This window comes from Betta splendens, chromosome 1 (genome assembly GCF_900634795.4).
Source record: "Betta splendens chromosome 1, fBetSpl5.4, whole genome shotgun sequence".
In the NCBI taxonomy this organism is placed as follows: Eukaryota; Metazoa; Chordata; class Actinopteri; order Anabantiformes; family Osphronemidae; genus Betta; species Betta splendens.
This window is the reverse complement of record NC_040881.3, coordinates 17,728,463-17,745,484: the sequence shown is the minus strand read 5'-3', so window position 1 is coordinate 17,745,484 and position 17,022 is coordinate 17,728,463. Positions and strand designations below refer to the sequence as shown.

General features: G+C 39.6%; 1 protein-coding gene across 5 annotated transcripts in view; it reads right to left on the bottom strand.

The window, feature by feature from the left end:
* LOC114851687 (ribosomal protein S6 kinase beta-2-like) overlaps nt 1-5,724 on the bottom strand; it is a 32,638-nt gene extending 26,914 nt beyond the window's left edge. For 3 of the 5 annotated variants that reach the window (XR_005897413.2, XR_005897414.2, XM_029143357.3), the window contains exons 1-4: nt 5,581-5,724; nt 4,860-4,914; nt 4,626-4,663; nt 4,318-4,432 (exon numbers count right to left, since the gene is read on the bottom strand). Coding sequence is in view for 3 of the 5 variants with exons in the window: in XM_029143357.3 (XP_028999190.1) it covers nt 4,318-4,432; nt 4,626-4,663; nt 4,860-4,914; nt 5,581-5,582 (210 nt within the window). In the remaining 2 variants the exon portion in view is untranslated. Of the gene's footprint in view, nt 1-4,317; nt 4,433-4,625; nt 4,664-4,859; nt 4,915-5,439 lie in introns of all 5 variants that reach the window. The other 2 variants (XM_029143358.3, XM_029143359.3) reach the window with 2 other exon arrangements.
* Nucleotides 5,725-17,022: the final 11,298 nt, after the last annotated feature.

The following is a 17,022-nucleotide window of genomic DNA, read 5'->3' as shown; positions in this document are numbered from 1 at the left end:
GAACCGAATAGTATAGAATGGAATGATAAAAGGTGTCTTAAGAGGACATTTAAATCTCTTCCGAATGGCGGAGTTTGTGGAAACAAGTTATTCACAGCAAAGCTGATCCTGAATCAGCTGAATCATCATAGTACTTTGAGTCTGAAGTATCACTTAAATGCAAAACATTCCGTTTAAGTCAGCAAATCACCCACCTAAACAAACAGCAAAGGGAGACTTCGGCAGACTACATTGGATGTAGCGTGTGGGAGAAGTATGAAAAAAAAAGGCAAGCTAACAAATGCCATAGCTAAGTGGTTAGCTGCAAACTGCAGGTCAATTAGTGCTGGATGATGTGAAATGACGGCACTTGTGCGACTCCTTCAAGATGCCTCATCACAGGAAGAAGTTCACAAGTTGGATAAAAAGTAGAGGACTATAAAATGTTCGGTACTGCAACGTGCACCAACTGTTAAAAGTGCGTGATATACTACTTTTGAATTTGTTACTGAATGCTTCTCATATTAATGCGTTAATCAAGATTATTGCAGAAAACTCATGCAGTTAAGGATACATTATCAAAACCAACAAATACTAGTTTTCAATATCAAATACCATATTTAAATCATAAAATATACATGCATGGACAAAATTGTGGGTATACTTCTATTAATGAAGGAAAAACCGACAATTGTCATGCTGCTTCCATGCTGAATGTATTCCTGAAGAATTGCTGAATGTAGTTGAAACATTTAAAACATAACTGAAAATAGCTGAAGCATGTAAAGCATAGATTAATGTATCTGAAGAGAATTAGGAGTTGTTTTAACAGAGTTGAATTTTTGCAGAAGCTGAAGTAAAGTGAATTTCAAATTGAGGAAAAAACATATGCTGAAATTGAAAAACTGAACAGAAATGTGTAAAGATTTGCTTAATTTCATGTAATTTAGCTAAATGTATTAAGCAGCTAAATATTATAATTAAAATGTTCAGCTCAAAGTTGCGGAAAAATTTCATATATTTGATGGAAGCATCTGCAGATAATTGCTAAAGAGTGAAATAGTCTTACTAAGGATTTTTGATTTTTTTGGAATTTTGATTGGTGCTTTTACTTTGGAATGGTCTGGAGGAGGTGTGTGCGGGTAATTACTAAACTATACATTTGTGGACATATTTAACCAGTCAAATCCAGAAATGTTGCTATAAAGGGTAAAGTTTTACATTGGTTCTTTTATTTTGAAAGGATTTGGACAAGGCATGGGCAATTGCTAAACTGTAAAATAGTCTTGTTATTTAGCAGTCATTACCAACAAGAGATATAAAAGTGACAAATAAAGCTAGAAAATTGAATCAGTGCTTTTATTTTGAAAAGATATAAAGAAAGCATGTGCCGGTAATTGCACATGCATACAACAGTAAAAAAGTCATAATAAACTAATTAAAAACAGAAATATTGCTATTTTTAACATCATGCATCATTGCAAGTGTCACTCCTCATACCAGTTTCAGTTAAGGTGCCAAAAATTACTGTGTAATGTAATGTTGAATGTATTCCTCAAGAAATGCTAAAACATTCAAACAAATAGCTCAAAGTGGTTGAGACATCAAAAGTATAGCTTAATATATAAGAAAAAGGACAAAGCTGAACATCTTTGTGGATGGGTAAAAATTGTTTTAAATGCCAATGGCATTAACATCTTAGAGAGAAGAATAAGAAAATAAAATTAAAAATAAAAAGCTGAAAATTGCAGAGGCTGAAAATACAAAATATAAGCAGAAATATTGCTAATAAATTGTAAAGGTTTAATGTTTGCTTTCATACTGAAAGGATCTGAAGTGTGTGTTGGTAATTAAACCATAAATTAGGCTCATTACTATTATCAAAAGTAGAATTTTATATATTATTAAGCTATTTAAGCTAAAGGCATTTAAGCAAAAGATTTGGATTGGTGCTTTTATTTTGAAATTATTTAGAGCAAGTGTGTTTGTTAAATAACTAAAGGAAATCTGTGTAACAAACTCGTCAGTAATATGCATAGAGCTGCTGTGGACACTGAGCATTAGGAGTTTGACCTGTCAGTCAAACTGTTCTGAGCTCAATTACTGATCTACTGCAGCTGCGCTGTTGTCAAAGAGACGGTTCTCCACTTGACTTTATGAATCCCAAGGCTTCAATAAGCAACTGGTGTGAGTTTTATTTTTGAGGAGTGAAAATTGTGGACACAGTCGTGATTTAAAAATGCCAATCCTCTGCGTTTCTCCCTAGAAGTCAACAAAACTTTTCCATTGGAGTCTATGGGAAATATTCTGGAACTCTCTGCGCTCTGAGGCAGATAGAAACTGAAATAAAGGTGTGAGGGCTTAACCAGGCACATCATTAGAAAGAAGACAAGTATGACTACGGCTGAGTGAGAAACTATGTTTAGAGTGAAAACTGTGGCTGTAGTGAAGAGTTAAATAGAAAAGATCTGGCTTAAAAAAGCGTGCCCTCACACTCTAGCTGTGACATCACGCACTCTAGCTCACGCAATACACACTAATGGAAAAGCAGTCAGTATTTAGAATTAGGCTTAAACTGCTCTAAATCAGAAAGTATTAAAGATTATAAAAAGCTGAACAATAGATTAATTGTTGACTAGTTTGATTGTTTTGAAGTTCAAATTGTCTATGTAGCTTAAAGTATGCTAAAGGAACTTAAAGCTGAAAGATGACAAAGCTTAAGAGGATTTGAAAATGGTTTTCCATTCATTTCAATGGGAGAATTTTGCTGAAAACAGCTTAATAACTGGAAAAATATGAAAGATATGAATGAGAAAAATATTAGCTCACTTCTCCTTAAAAAGTGAATTGAATTGTTCCTGTAACTGAAAATATGCGGAGTAGTCAGTTACCGAAAAACGTACAGAATAAGCAAAAATGGCTAGAGAATGGAAGCATTCTCTAGTATAATGCTTCCAGCATTCACTGTATTGTTTTTCTCGGTGGCCAGCATTCTCTAGTATAATACTCTCTAGTATACTCTCTAGTCGGAGAGTAAGTGGTTTTCTGTGTATGCTTGTGTGTCTATGCGTATACATATACAAATATTTGTATGTATACATAGACCCATAAAGGAGGAAAGTGGATGTAAATTGTTTTTTGTCCTTTGTTTCTCAATGTGTGGTATGTTGCAGGTATACTATAGCAGGTATCAGAGTGAATATTAGCTCCAGGTTTAAAGCTGATGGATGGATAAGCTTAAAATATTGAATGGAATGAAAAAAAGTTGTTTCTAAAAACAAAACTCTAAAAAGAGATATATTCCACTAGAGACATATCACTTCACATGAATGACTTCAGCATTGGTTCAACATTACCACAATAACAAATTGATATCATCTTGAGTCATATAAAAAGGTGAGGATGTTAAGGGTGGACGATACTGCAAACTTTGGAGTCGATCAGAATAATCTAGTAAATACTAGACCGATGCTTTTGGACAATTAATGCATTATCAAATATAAATACATGTTCATGACTTTCAGGTGTTTTGTTTTCAAATGTATTCATTAAATAAGGGCCAGACAAAGTTCAACAGTAAATATATAATGTAATATACAATATAAATTGGTGGCCATTGTTGCCACTGTATTTAACAACCTTTTTGCAGGTTGTACAGGTTGCCATTGTTTTATTTTTGGATTGAAAGTATAACCACATGGTGCTACTCTTTCTTGCTTCCATCCTTCTTCTTTGTCTGTGTCCTCCACCTGCCTTTTTTTTTTTGCTGGGCCAAGTCGCTGAATCACGTGAGATCTCAAAGTAAGACGGAGGAAGGGGGGGGTGTTGTGTGTGTCTGCGTCGCTCTGGCATACGACACTTACACACAGGCATTTAGAGATGCAGACAGGGTCTTTGAAAAAAAAATGGTAGCAGTGCGGAGGAGTACAATTTCAACCAAATTATCGATATTTTAGTCGGGGTATCGATCAATATCAATACTAGCATTGGTATTGATATTATCAATATTAGGATCGATCCTCCCACCTCTAGAGAATTTCTTATTTCTGTGACTGATCATGTTTCTTACTTTTTAACCCAACGTAAGAGCAAGACGTTGCACTATGAAGGGTGAAGGTGCTGTGTTGTCAGATATTTGTCTTATATTGCCTATAGGATAGACAAGGGTGCTGTTGACCTGTCACACCTACTCACACAGTATTACTCAACCCACTACAAAGTCTACATAATTGAAAATAATTAAATATTTTTTGTTGTGTTAGTGTTGTAGTATTCACAGGTTATATCCACATCTCCACACTACAGATACACATCAACTCTAGTAACATGCCTGCTCACCTTGCCATAGGCACCTTTTCCTAGCACAGTAAGAAGCTCAAAGCAGTCAGGTCCAACTTTTTCGCTGCCTCTGTTGACACTTTCAGACGTCAGCTCCACCTCCTCCTTCTGTACACTGGGAATGGATGAGAAAAAAATTAAAAATTTCTTGTATCTGATGTCCTGTCCTTGGACTATGATCCACAGCTCATGACTATAGGTCAGATTAAGAATGTAGATCAACTAGTAAAGCTCTCACATAGCATTGCATATTTAAAAAGATTTTCAATGTCTATTTTTAAGATTTCATAATTAAAATTTCTACCTACTTTTCTGGTTCTGTTGCAGTGAACTCACAGACATCATCCTACAGGTAAGGTAACAAAGCAATGATTTTAAGAAACCGTGAAGTCATTTTAATTACATTATGTTATAATTCCCCTTCATACAAGAAAACTAAATATTTATTTGGATTCAAAACTATATCAAACTTTAGAAACCTTAAGGTAAAGGCATGTTTGACATATCATCCAAGTGTGATTTTTTTATTACATGATACAAACCTCTGTATCACTGACATCCTCACTCTCCAGGTCTATGTCGAACACTCCTGCCATCCTGAAACAAAGACTGATTGCTTGAGCACAAATGTTTGAGCAACTTTTAGTTAGTTAGTACAATTAACATGGTCTTAATTTCAAAATATAAGATGAGAGGAATACCACAACTGCCCTATTTTCTGCAAAATACTTTTTCTGCAGTACCTGTACAACTGGGAATAGCTGTAGCTATTTTACAGCTAACCCCGGGAAACGTATTGCAAATGCACAATTCATGACATATATACATGTTTTTTATTGTGTAATTTTGCGACAATTCGCTATGGATCCAATTAGCTGCTATCTAGCATCATTGCAATTGTACGCTAGAGTCCAACAGCTTTTTACTCAGTTCTGGTAATGCTGTGAACGTAAACATCGCTCCAATCGCGCCCTCAAACTATAGAGACGGCTGATATGACCAAACAAAAAGCGTGTGATTTAACGTGATCGTAAATGTTTAGACTTCACTTAGCCTCTTCAAGTCTGCAAATGGTAACGACGTGTGAGTTTCTCAGTATACTGATTTTAGTAAACACAATACCTATACGACAGCTATGCTGATACAGTAGGTTACTTGACAGTGGTGTGGTTGGTGGCTTGCCTGGTCTGTCCTTTCCTGCCTTATTATCGAGAGTCAGATAGTCTAAAAATAGGTAACCACTTAAAGAAAAACAAAACCTACATTGCTGTAGTCAATAGATTAACAAACACTTCACATAACCGTTTAGGTTCCCACGTTCCTATCTGTACAGCATAAAACCTAGGCGCTGTTGTTGTCACTCTGTGCGTCCATTTCTTTTTACGTCAGTCCTGAAGTGGCCAATAGGCAGAGGAGAGACGCTTCCTGATAAGCCATTACGTATGGACAACGTGGGACGGTACACGAAGACACACTACGACAAATGTAAAGAGTCCGTGTACATTTTAACAGTTTGATTTCCCCACCAGAATAAAAGCAGAGAAAACGGGAAACGGCTTTAAATCTAATTCTGCGTCTAGTTTCTGGTTTATTGGTTTTTAATTAAATTCTGTTTTTCGCTCAAATCAAGAGAAACGAGAAAACAGATGTGTTTTGCATTTTATCTTGTGGACAAATCAACCAGAAGACGGCATGTTTTCAATCGATAAGGTTAGAGAAGAACATATAAAGGTATTACTTAATTTGTATATGAGCACCGACATCCTTCCGTAGTCTTACCTCATTTCAAAATAAAAGTCTCGTTTTGAGGGGGGGGCGCAGGGAGTCAGTGTGTATTGTCAGCACAAATCTTAGCGTGTGTGTGAGAGGGAGCCACAACAGCAGCCACAACAGCATAATCAGAATCAGCATTAATCGCCAAGTCTGTACAGACCAACCAAGGAATTATATGTGATCTGACTCTGTGTATGTTACCTCTTGTGGCAAAATATTGTATTGTTTACAATTTTGATTGTAGTTATTTACACAAATAAATAACAAATCTACAAAGAAACTGTGGCTCGCTGTGTCACCTTCAACAGTGGAGACATTTATGTTTATTTCACATTTATGTTTATGTCTGTAAGAGTCATTGAGTCACTGTATTGCGTGACCTTCAGGTCAAGAGGGAACATGTTCAGGTTTTTGTTAGCACTTGGCTGCTGTCAATGAATGGATGGGTGTAATGTTACTGAGCCTAAATACTGACTGGTTACATTATTACAGGCTTTGACAGCTATTGACCTGTTTAACACCCAAGGTTGTCAAAATATAATAACTAAACAATGGTCCTGCCCTAGTTGTCATCATATATTTCTGAGATTCATAGTGTGGTCTTGAGATACACAGTAGACATTGATTTTTGAAGCAATAATTAAACAATTATGTGGAAAAACATTGAATTGCTGTGTGCCATGCCCTGTGAGAAATTACAACTCATTAGGGTAGGAAAACAACACACACAACTGCACTGTTTGCAATAAAAGAAACTCATCTAATTCGTTGGTTTAGAAATAATTGTCACTTTCGTTTTTTTAAATTGTCCTTTATTACATTTATAAACAGCACAATACACAGTAAGGGACAAATAATCCCACCTGAAATGTATACTTCACCTCTTCACACATGTTAATATCTGAAAGAAAACATTTACTACAAAATAAACATATGTATAGATATTTAGAGTGCCACATTCGTGACATGGTCAGTGTGGTAGCGTGCGATGATAGTGGATGATGGACTTTTCATGACTAATACTAAGGCACTTAGTATTACTACTCTTCTTCTGGTCTACATACGACTGGTGTACTATGATGGATAAAATGGGTAAAGAACAGAGGCGTTATAAACTTCTGGTCTTCTGTTAAAACCAGTGAAAGCGTGTCACCTATATTAGTATGAATGTACTGGACTTACTGGGAGCTGTGGTCCTGACTACTTTTCTTTCGTGGCAGCCAACCCAAACAACCAGGCGCTGTGTTACCGGCGTGTTCAGACACATTTACAACTCCTCTAGTTCTAAAGCTGGCAGACCTTGTTCACAAACATAGTTCTGCACATTACATCATACATTTATGTTCATGTATCTCGTATCATCATTGCATTCATTAAGATGGGAGTCACAGATGTCCAGGTGGGGGAACAGGTTCAAACATACAGTACACTGTAACTGGGTCATACCACAGGGGTCAATAGAAAAAGTATGGCCTTAACATGTGTTTGTCAGAGTGGAGAATAAGTTCTGGCCCTCCTGTGGGTGCACAAAATGTTATTCTACAGTCATTTATGTGTTCTACAAACCCCAGGGCAAATAATTAAAGCCTTTGGGTTCATTCAGAGGAATGACCATCCATCCATTATCCATTTTCCAAACTGCTGAATCCCATGTGCGGGGTTGCGGGGGTGCTGGAGCCTATCCCAGGTGGCTATGGGTGAGAGGCAGGGTACACCCTGGACAGGTCGCCAGTCCATCACAGGGCAACACACAGACAAACAACCATTCACATACACTCACCTATGGGCAATGAAAAGAAGCCAATCAACCTAATGCACGTCTTTGGACTGTGGGAGGAAGCCGGAGAACCCAGAGAGAACCTACACAAACACGGGGAGAACGTGCAAACTTCACACAGAAAGGAACCAGGGCCGCCTCCAGGAATCAAACCCAGAACCTACGCTGTGAGGCACCACCGTGCCACCGAGGAATGACCATAATAGTAATAATAAATATAATTATAAAACTGATCCAGTGTACACACCTCTGGTCCATCATTCTTTTCAGTTTCATCACCACATGTGAGTATCCATCCAGTATGTTTACACATACTGTAAATGAGCAAAACAATGACATTAAACTTGTCTTTTATAGAAACGTCGTCATTTGGCTGTTGTGGTCTGGTAGAGACATGGTCTCAGTAATACAACACCTTAGTAGAGTAGCGCACTGGATAAGGAAGGATGGTCAAGATACTGATCCTGTACAGTAAATGTCAGTGTTAGCTGTTCAGCACTGACATGAAATACACATTACACAGAAATACACATACATTTTATTTTCTCTGAAGGCAACAAACTGTCAGGTTCTGGCTCTGTTCCTTGTTTTATTTTGGTTCCAGTTTCCATTTCCGGTTTTATTTTGGTAGCACTCCCGGTTTCTGTTTCTGCTTTACTTCCTGTTTACCCGTTGTCACAGCTGTTCCCTGTCAGTACCGGTCTTCATTACACACACCTGTTTAGTATCAGTAATCAAGTCACGTTGTATTTAACCACCACCTGTGTCCTCAGTTCCCCGCCAGATCGTTGTTTGTGTGTATCCGTCATAGCTCCCAGTTTCCTTGATCCTATCCGGCCGTGTTTTACGTACCTTGTTTCTGGACTGTTGACTCTGAGCCTGCCTTATCCCTGTCTGTTCTGTCTGCCCTGGTGTTGTACCCGCCTGTTACCGACCTTGCCTGCCTGACCACGATCTGACGCTCGATGATTCTGGTATTGTATCTCTCTTGTGTATGAATCTTGCCTGTCCCTGACGTCGTCTCTGCCTAACCGGAATAAACCACCTTTTGATCACCGTCAACCTGTGTACGCTGTGCATTTGGGTCCTCATCCGAGCGTTCCTGACACAAACAAGTGTTAAAAAACAAACAGATGACAGAGCTGCCTGACCATGAAAACTGCATAAACAATAACTCAATAAAAATGTTTTTTTATAAGAATATACTCATCTATAATAAATTGGTGCTAATTCTGGACATATCTTCCTGTTATGTCTATAAGGGTCCTCAGCGCTTATTGCAGTGCTGCAGACTATGAGGTGCCAAATGTAAAAGGAGCACCTATAACTAGTTTTCTCACATTTAACTAAATGACACAACATGTTTTCTCACATTTAGTTAAATGTGCAAAAGTCTAAATGTAAATGTTAAATATAAATGTAAATGTTAAATATAAATGTAAATGTAAATGTTAGCTATAATGTTAGCTTAACAAGCTCTCACATTAACTAATAGCAAGACAACACAAACACAACTGTTATAGACTGGTCATGGTTGTTCATCTGTTGCCTTGAGCCTCACAAATGTCCGAAAAATCTTTATTCTCTCCTAAAATTGACATGTGGCGACAAAACAATATTTGTACAAGCCGATGAGTGGTTACTTTAGTTGTTTTGGTTTGTTATTTCTTGTCATTCGACCCTGCGGCCTGCTGGAGAAGCCTTACTTTGTCTTGCCCTGATGTCATTGTGATTAGGGTCTTTATGTCCACCTGTGTATTTACTATTTAAGTTCCTAGTTTGAGTTGAGTTTTGTTGGTTCGTCAATGAATGTTACCAGTCTTCAATGGTGCCTTGTGGTTCTGCCCCGTTCTTGTCCAGGTTTGTTTGCTCGTGCTGTGAATCTGTGTCTCTGTGCTCTTTATTTAGATTAGTAGTTATTCGTTTGAGCCATTTAGTCTGCTATTGCAGTGATTTTAGTTAGGTATTATTTCTTGTTTCTTTGGTGCATGTGTATCTTTTGTTGTTTCATTAAATCATATTATTGTTACTTAGTTTGTGTATGGGTGGTTGCGTTTGGGTTCTCCTCTTAGTCTAGTTTGTCCCGTGTGTGTAACATTATTGATGCGTTATTTCATTCATTATTGGATTTATTATATTTTTCGTTTTATACAGTGCAAGCCAGAATGCTGTTTACCTTGTTCTTTGTTCTGAGCTATAAAGCCCAGTGCTTGTTTGTAACGACAGACGATGCTGTGATAGGAAAAGGGAAGCATGCACAGATGAAGAGAAGTGTGAAGAAGAAACACTTGGTTGGTTCCATATGGGTTTTTGACTGTACACAAATTGAATTTAAAACCTAAAACGTGTAATAAATACATACAAAGCATCTGGAATTGCATCTGGAATTGTCATGGACAATACATTTTCTTTTCAACCATAAAGACTTTGTTGACAAAACTTTGTTTTGTCGTTGGATTTGCTTATCAGGTAAAGTTACACGAAGGTCAATAAGTGTTTGGACGACGTGTAAAAACCTAACACCTAACAAAATGGCCTTTAAATGTCATAATTCAACTCTCTGCTCAGTCATGTTCCTTTTTCGTGTTGGTTGTCACTTCAGGTTTTCTGTTCATTCATGTTTCATTCCACCTTGACTTTACATCACGTGATCTGGCACCTGTAAAGTCGTCAGTACTCACCTCAGTCCTCTGCTACATCGTTGTGTTTTGTCACCACCTTCCAGCGTTACTTTGTACTCCAGACTGCCCTGTAAGTTGCAGAGCCTCTGTGAAACGACCTTGCCTGTACCGTAGCCTGAACTGTTGGATCTGTTGCCAACCTGTGACTCTGAGAACCCTGCTGTAGCCTGCTCCTTATCTGACTGCTTAACGGTGTACTGACCTGTGCCTGTGTAAACACACATTTGGGTCGTAAGGAGCTGGTGATGGAATTTATTGAATGAAATCAAGCCTGATCTGTTTAAGTTGTCATGAAGATAAAATACACAACACATCCGTTTTCTCGTTTCACTTAATATGATCGAAAAACTGAATTTAATCAAAGCATCCTGTTAAAAAACACTAAACCAGCTGAAAATAGTTTTCTCAAAACTATACACAGATTTGGATTCAAAGCCGTTTCCTGTTTTTTCATTTTAAGGGAAAAAAGGGGGAACGATTTTTCTCATTTTACCAGCTTTTAATCTGGTGGGAAAATCAAACTGTTAAAACGTACACAGACCGTCGTTTGGGAACGATTCATTAAATATGAACTAATCTTTTGTATGACTCGGGAGGAACAAGTCCTCTCAGTTTATGATTCGTTCATGTTCATGCAGTACCTTCTCTTGCCACATGGCAGCAGCTGCTTAAGCTCAGTCAGCACAACAGGAAACAGAAATGATTCATTCACGACTCACTCAACCGAGCGTCCTTCCTCGGGGATTCGTTCTTTTGTTTCACTAATTATCAAAAAATTTTTTACTTTTGCTTGTTCTCTACCAGCCGTCACGTGATGTGTTTAGTTCATTGTTCTCGTTCATCGCTCACAGCTCAGGCTCTGTGGCGAGCAACAAGTACTACAGTTATTTTGGGATTCGCTCATACAGTTCTCTACAGATCGCTTGTTCGTTCATATGTCACATGAAAGCCAGGCTGTGCAGGCTCTGTAGCAAGCAGCAGGAGCTCTAGTTCGTTCCTGATTCGTTCCTACGGATCTTTATGGATCATTTGTTTGTTCATTTGTTAATTTATCATATGACCACTACCAAGCATTTTCTGATTATAATTTGTCCACTGAAGCAAACCATGTTGCCTTCAGTATATAATGTTTGAGAACCGCGACGATTATTACAACGCTCACAGCCCCACCTGCTGTAAATGAACAACTGACTCGAAATGATTCATTCACTTTACCTTTCGAGAGTTGAAGATCCAAGTCAGTTAAAAAAGTAAAACTTTGCATCTATACTTGATTTCACTCTATGGTCTGGAAAGGAAAATATATGTCCATTACTTACTTTGTGCATGAGCACCGGCTACCTCCCGTCATTGTACTCTGTTTGAAAGTAGTTTTTTCGCTTTCTTAGGCTGTGCGTGTGATGTCTAATGTGCGTACCATCTAAACAAACCCTGTGGAAGGGTTCTCGTTACAATATGAATGTACTAGAGTTACTGGTAGATGTGGTCCTGACTACTTTGCATTCTTTGGCAGCTGACCCAAACAACTATGCGCTGTGTTACCAGCATGTTCAGGACGAAGCTCCTTATGGCTGCTTGTATCCGTGATCTTATCCTTTCGGTCATGACCGATAGCTCATGACCATAGGTGAGGGTAGGAACGTAGATTAACTGGTAAATTGAGAGCTTTGCCTTTCGGCTCAGCTCCCTCTTCACCACGATGGACCGGTACACTGACTGCATTGCTGTCAGACCCCAAGATACTTGAACTCATCCACTTTGGGCAGGAACTCTCCCCCAACCTGGAGAGAGCAAGCCACCTTTTTCCAGTCGAGAACCATGGCCTCATATTTGGAGGGAATGATTCTCATCCGAGCCGCTTCACACTCAGCTGCAAACCGCCCCAGTGCACACAACATCATCTGCAAAAAGCAGAGATGCTATCCTGTGGTCCTCAAACCAGACTGCCTCTGGCCCCTGACTGTGCCTAGAAATTCTGTCCATAAAAATAATGAACACAACCGGTGTCAAAGGGCAGATTTGCCGAGGTCCAACATGCACCGGGAACAGGTCTGACTTACTGACTTACTGCCTTACTGCGAACCAAGCTCCTGCTCCAGTTGTACAGAGACCAAACAGCCCTTAGCTAAGAGCCTTGGACTCCATAGTCCCGGAACACCCCCCACAAGATGCCACGAGGGATGCGGTCGAATGCCTTCTCCAAGTTCCTCCAAGTTCTTTGTAGACCGTTTGGGCAAACTCCCATAAACCCTCAAGCACCCTGCTGAGGGTATAAAGCTGGTCCAGCATTCCGCGATCAGGCTGGATCCTCCTGTATCCGAGGTTCGACTATCGGCCAAATTCTCCTCTTCAGTACCTTGGCATAGGCTTTCCCGGGGAGGCTGAGAAGTGTGATCCCCCTATAGTCTATAGAACATACTGTCCTGTCCCCCTTTTTGTTAAGAACGGACAACCACCCTGGTTGTCCAGTCCAGAGGAACTGTCCCCCTCGTCCACACGATGTTGCAGAGGCGTGTCATCCAAGACATCCCCACTAAGACAGAGACTTGAGATACTCAGGTCGGATCTCATCCACCCCCGCTGCCCTGCCACAGAGGAGCTTACAAACTACCTTGGTGACCTCAGCCTGGGGTATGGGCAAGTCCACCTCTGTGCCCCCTGCCTCTGCTTCCTCAGCAGAAGGCGTGTCGAAGGGGTTGAGAAGATCCTCAAAGTACTCCTGCCACCGTCCGATAACATTCCCAGTCGAGGTCAACAGTTTCCCACCTCCACTGAAAACAGAGTTGGTGAAGGACTGCTTCCCCTTCCTGAGGCATCGAACGGTTTGCCAGAATATCTGTGAGGCCGAAAGATAGGCCTCCTCCATGGTCGCCTTGAACTCCTCCCGCTGCATCAGGAGTCCCACAGGTCAACCAGACCTGATAGGACTCCTTCTTTAGCTTGATAGCTTCCCTTACCTCCGGCGTCCACCACCGGCTTCAGGGATTACCACCACAACAGGCACCAGAGACTCTGCGTCCGCAGCTCCGAACAGCCGCGTTGACAATGGAGGTGGAAAACATGGTCGATTCAGACTCAGTGTCTCCAGCCTCTCTCGGGATCTGGTCCAAACTCTCCCTGAGGTGTGAGTTAAAGGTCCGTCTGACAGAAGGTTCAGCCCAACGTTCCCAACAGACCCTCACGATACATTTGGGCCTGCCAAGTCGTTCCAGTCTCCTTCTCTGCCAGCGCATCCTACTCACCACCAGGTGGTGATCAGTTGACAGCTCAGCCCCTCTCTTCACCCGAGTGGCCAAAACATATGGCCAAATCAGGTGAAATGACTACAAAGTCTATCATTGACCTCTGACCTAGGGTGTCCTGGTGCCATGTGCACCGATGGACATCCTTATGTTCAAACATGATGTTTCTTATGGCCAAACTGTGCCTAGCACAGAAGTCCAATAACATAACACCGTTCCGGGTTCAGATTTAATTATATTTAATGATGAGACAGACATGATGGCTCATATTCATGTGTATGAAGTGTGACGTTACTCTAGTGATTTGCAGAGGTGATGCACTTACACAAACGTGAAACTGGTGTTTCAATCAGACGTTAATGTAGCATGTTAGCCGACAGGCTATTAGCAACGCCATGCTGTTATGATGCAGGTGGAGTTAAGATGGGTATGTTCCAGTAACGCTACCGTTGTGACCCTGTGGGATCGTTTATCAGACCACAATAAACATGTTTACTTTAGGTGAGCATGTTCACTTTAACAATGCATTTGAACAGCCTGATATGTAATGCAGTTGTTAGACAGGCTTGGATCTCTGTGCTTTCCACTGTTCAACACCAGTCTACAAGAAAACAGCTGCTCAGCGTTGCTGCAGCATGTCTCAAGATGTCACCAATACCAAAGACTCGGACAGAAAGCTTGGTCTGAGAAATTATGAACGTTTATTAAGTTCGGAGCATTCACTTTGAGCCACCAGCTGAGATCTGCACCGCTTCTGACTCTGCTTGGCTTCACCCACAGTTTACTTAGGCGCTGACAGAGCTTGCCAGTAGGTAACAGGTAAATGGATAAAGGACGAGAAGCTCCTGATCGTTCACAAAAAACATAACACAAAACAAAAGTTAAACGCTTTGCTCTATCCATCGATCACTCTGATCGATGGATCAGAGTGATCGATGACTCTGATCGATGGATAGAGCAAGGTGTGTGGTATATCCCACATCATGGAATTTACCACCCCAGAAAAGAAAGATTAGAGTGGTCTTTGAATGTACAGCACCACAGTTAGTAAGTCTTTACAGTTTTACAAGATGTGACTTTGCAGTTTGATCATTGCTCATAGCTAAAGGAGAATGAGGACTGAATAAGTCTGCTGTTAATTGATATGATCTTCTGTCAATAAAATATATAATGTTAAAACTTTGTGTCCTGTCTTGAGTCTTGTTTGGGTTTAAACCTAACTGTTGAATGTAAAGAAATTAACAGGATTCGATCACTGCAGCAACATAATATTACATTCATGGCATTCAATGAGAGTTTACTACTGATCTGACATCATGCAACAGATATGACAGATAGCTGTTTTTTCTCAACAGTAGCAGCCAGATCAACCTGTCACCGCAATCAGTTGTTCCACGTAACATAACCCCCCCGATGCGGCTCCCAGTGTTCGTTTGTTTTTTTGTGGCACAGATGGGGTCACGTGACGCATGACGCATTGTTGCGGAGTCACATGGTATTGGTGGTGGTAATGACTTGAGGTGCATCACCTGAGAGCTTTACTGGTTTATACAGTAGTAAGTGGGGGATTTACCACTTCAATAGGCCGCTCCATAACATTATGATGTTATGTATGTTATCTTGATAATGTACTTATATATGTTGAACCTGAGCTTAGTCAATGTTTGCATGGAGCATGTCCCCCCAGTCAGCTGCTTGGCGCCCTGGGAAACAACTTGTACCCGTATTTGTACAGGTTGTTCTAGGTGTACTGCCTCAACTTTTCTATTGCAACTTGATGAACTGACATATTGTTTGTAAATGAACAGTTACCTTACCATTTTAGATTTAGGCACATGATTTTATAAAATTGTGTATATTATGTATACAGAGAGTATATTTTTAAAACCTTGGTTTTTCATTCACTTGCTCCTACTGTATGTGAGGTCCTGATGTTTCATTCTGATCTTATTTTAGAATACTTTATGCACAGAAAATGAGTGCATTAAATGTGGACAGTAGGATGTAACAAATCTGTAAAAGTGAAAGTCAGCCAAACAAACTTAATATAGAAGTGTACCTTCAGTGGAAACAGTTGGTTTAAGTGTTATAAAGGAAGTGTGTGTGGTTTGTTTGGCCATAATGACAAAGAAAAACAGTGTTGGGCGTACAAGATGATGAACTCTATCTGGACAATAATCATTGTAGTCGGTGAGTATGAGATATAATAATATTATGAATGAACACAAAGTAGTATACAGTAAAAAAGAACATGTTTGAAAATTTTAGCAGATGAGAGTTGAGTCAGGACCGTGTATAGACATGACAGGAAGTGATAGCAGTGGTGGGAGTAGCAGAATGGTTATTTTTCTTGTTTATTTGTGTGTTAAAGCCTAATGTGTACAGTATATATTTATTTACCACAGAACCAGTGTCCCTCTTATTTGAGGACCACATGAACTAAAAGCTATTAAACTAAACTTTTAGACAGGTCCTTTTAGTACCTCAATTTCTTGGAATGGAAAGGTTAATTTTTGTCACAAGTTAGCAGTCTGTATTAATAGAAATTAAAGTACCCTGTTCTAAATCTATAAAGATTCTGAGCACAAACTCAGCTTGGTAATGTTTACCAAATTGAATTTAAAGTTGTAAAGTTGTAAGTTTTAACACTCATGTCAGATTACTGGTAATTAAATCACAAGACACTTTGTTTAACATAGTTAGCATACTGTGGTAAATCTGATAACTGTGTGGTTTGTTTCAGGAATTATCCTCAGAACTGTGTTTTTTATGCCGCATGTGCATGCCGCTGAGATCAAACATGTCCTGTTTGGTTCAACAGTTACTCTGAGCTGTAACATTTCCTACCTTTATCATACAACTTGGCTTAAACACAGTCCAGATCACACACCTACTGTAGTTGTTTGTGCCAGACTCCGAGAGGGACAACCATTTCAAGGTAGACATGAATGCAAATGTTACTCAAAAGTATCATTGAACATACTGTGAATATTATTTGATATGTCTTCATAATTATATAATTATGGGTTGTTGTTTTTTTTCAGAATTTCAGCTTAGCTCTCGTTTTTCCGTAGCATTGTTGAATCGGTCACTTTCACTAAGAATCACTACGGTTGAAGAGAGAGACCTGGGGCTGTACTACTGCATTGCTATCGTTAACACACAATTAACTATTGGAAGAGGAACGATGCTTCAAGGTAAGTGTACTGTATTCAGTAAGTTGGTTTCTGTT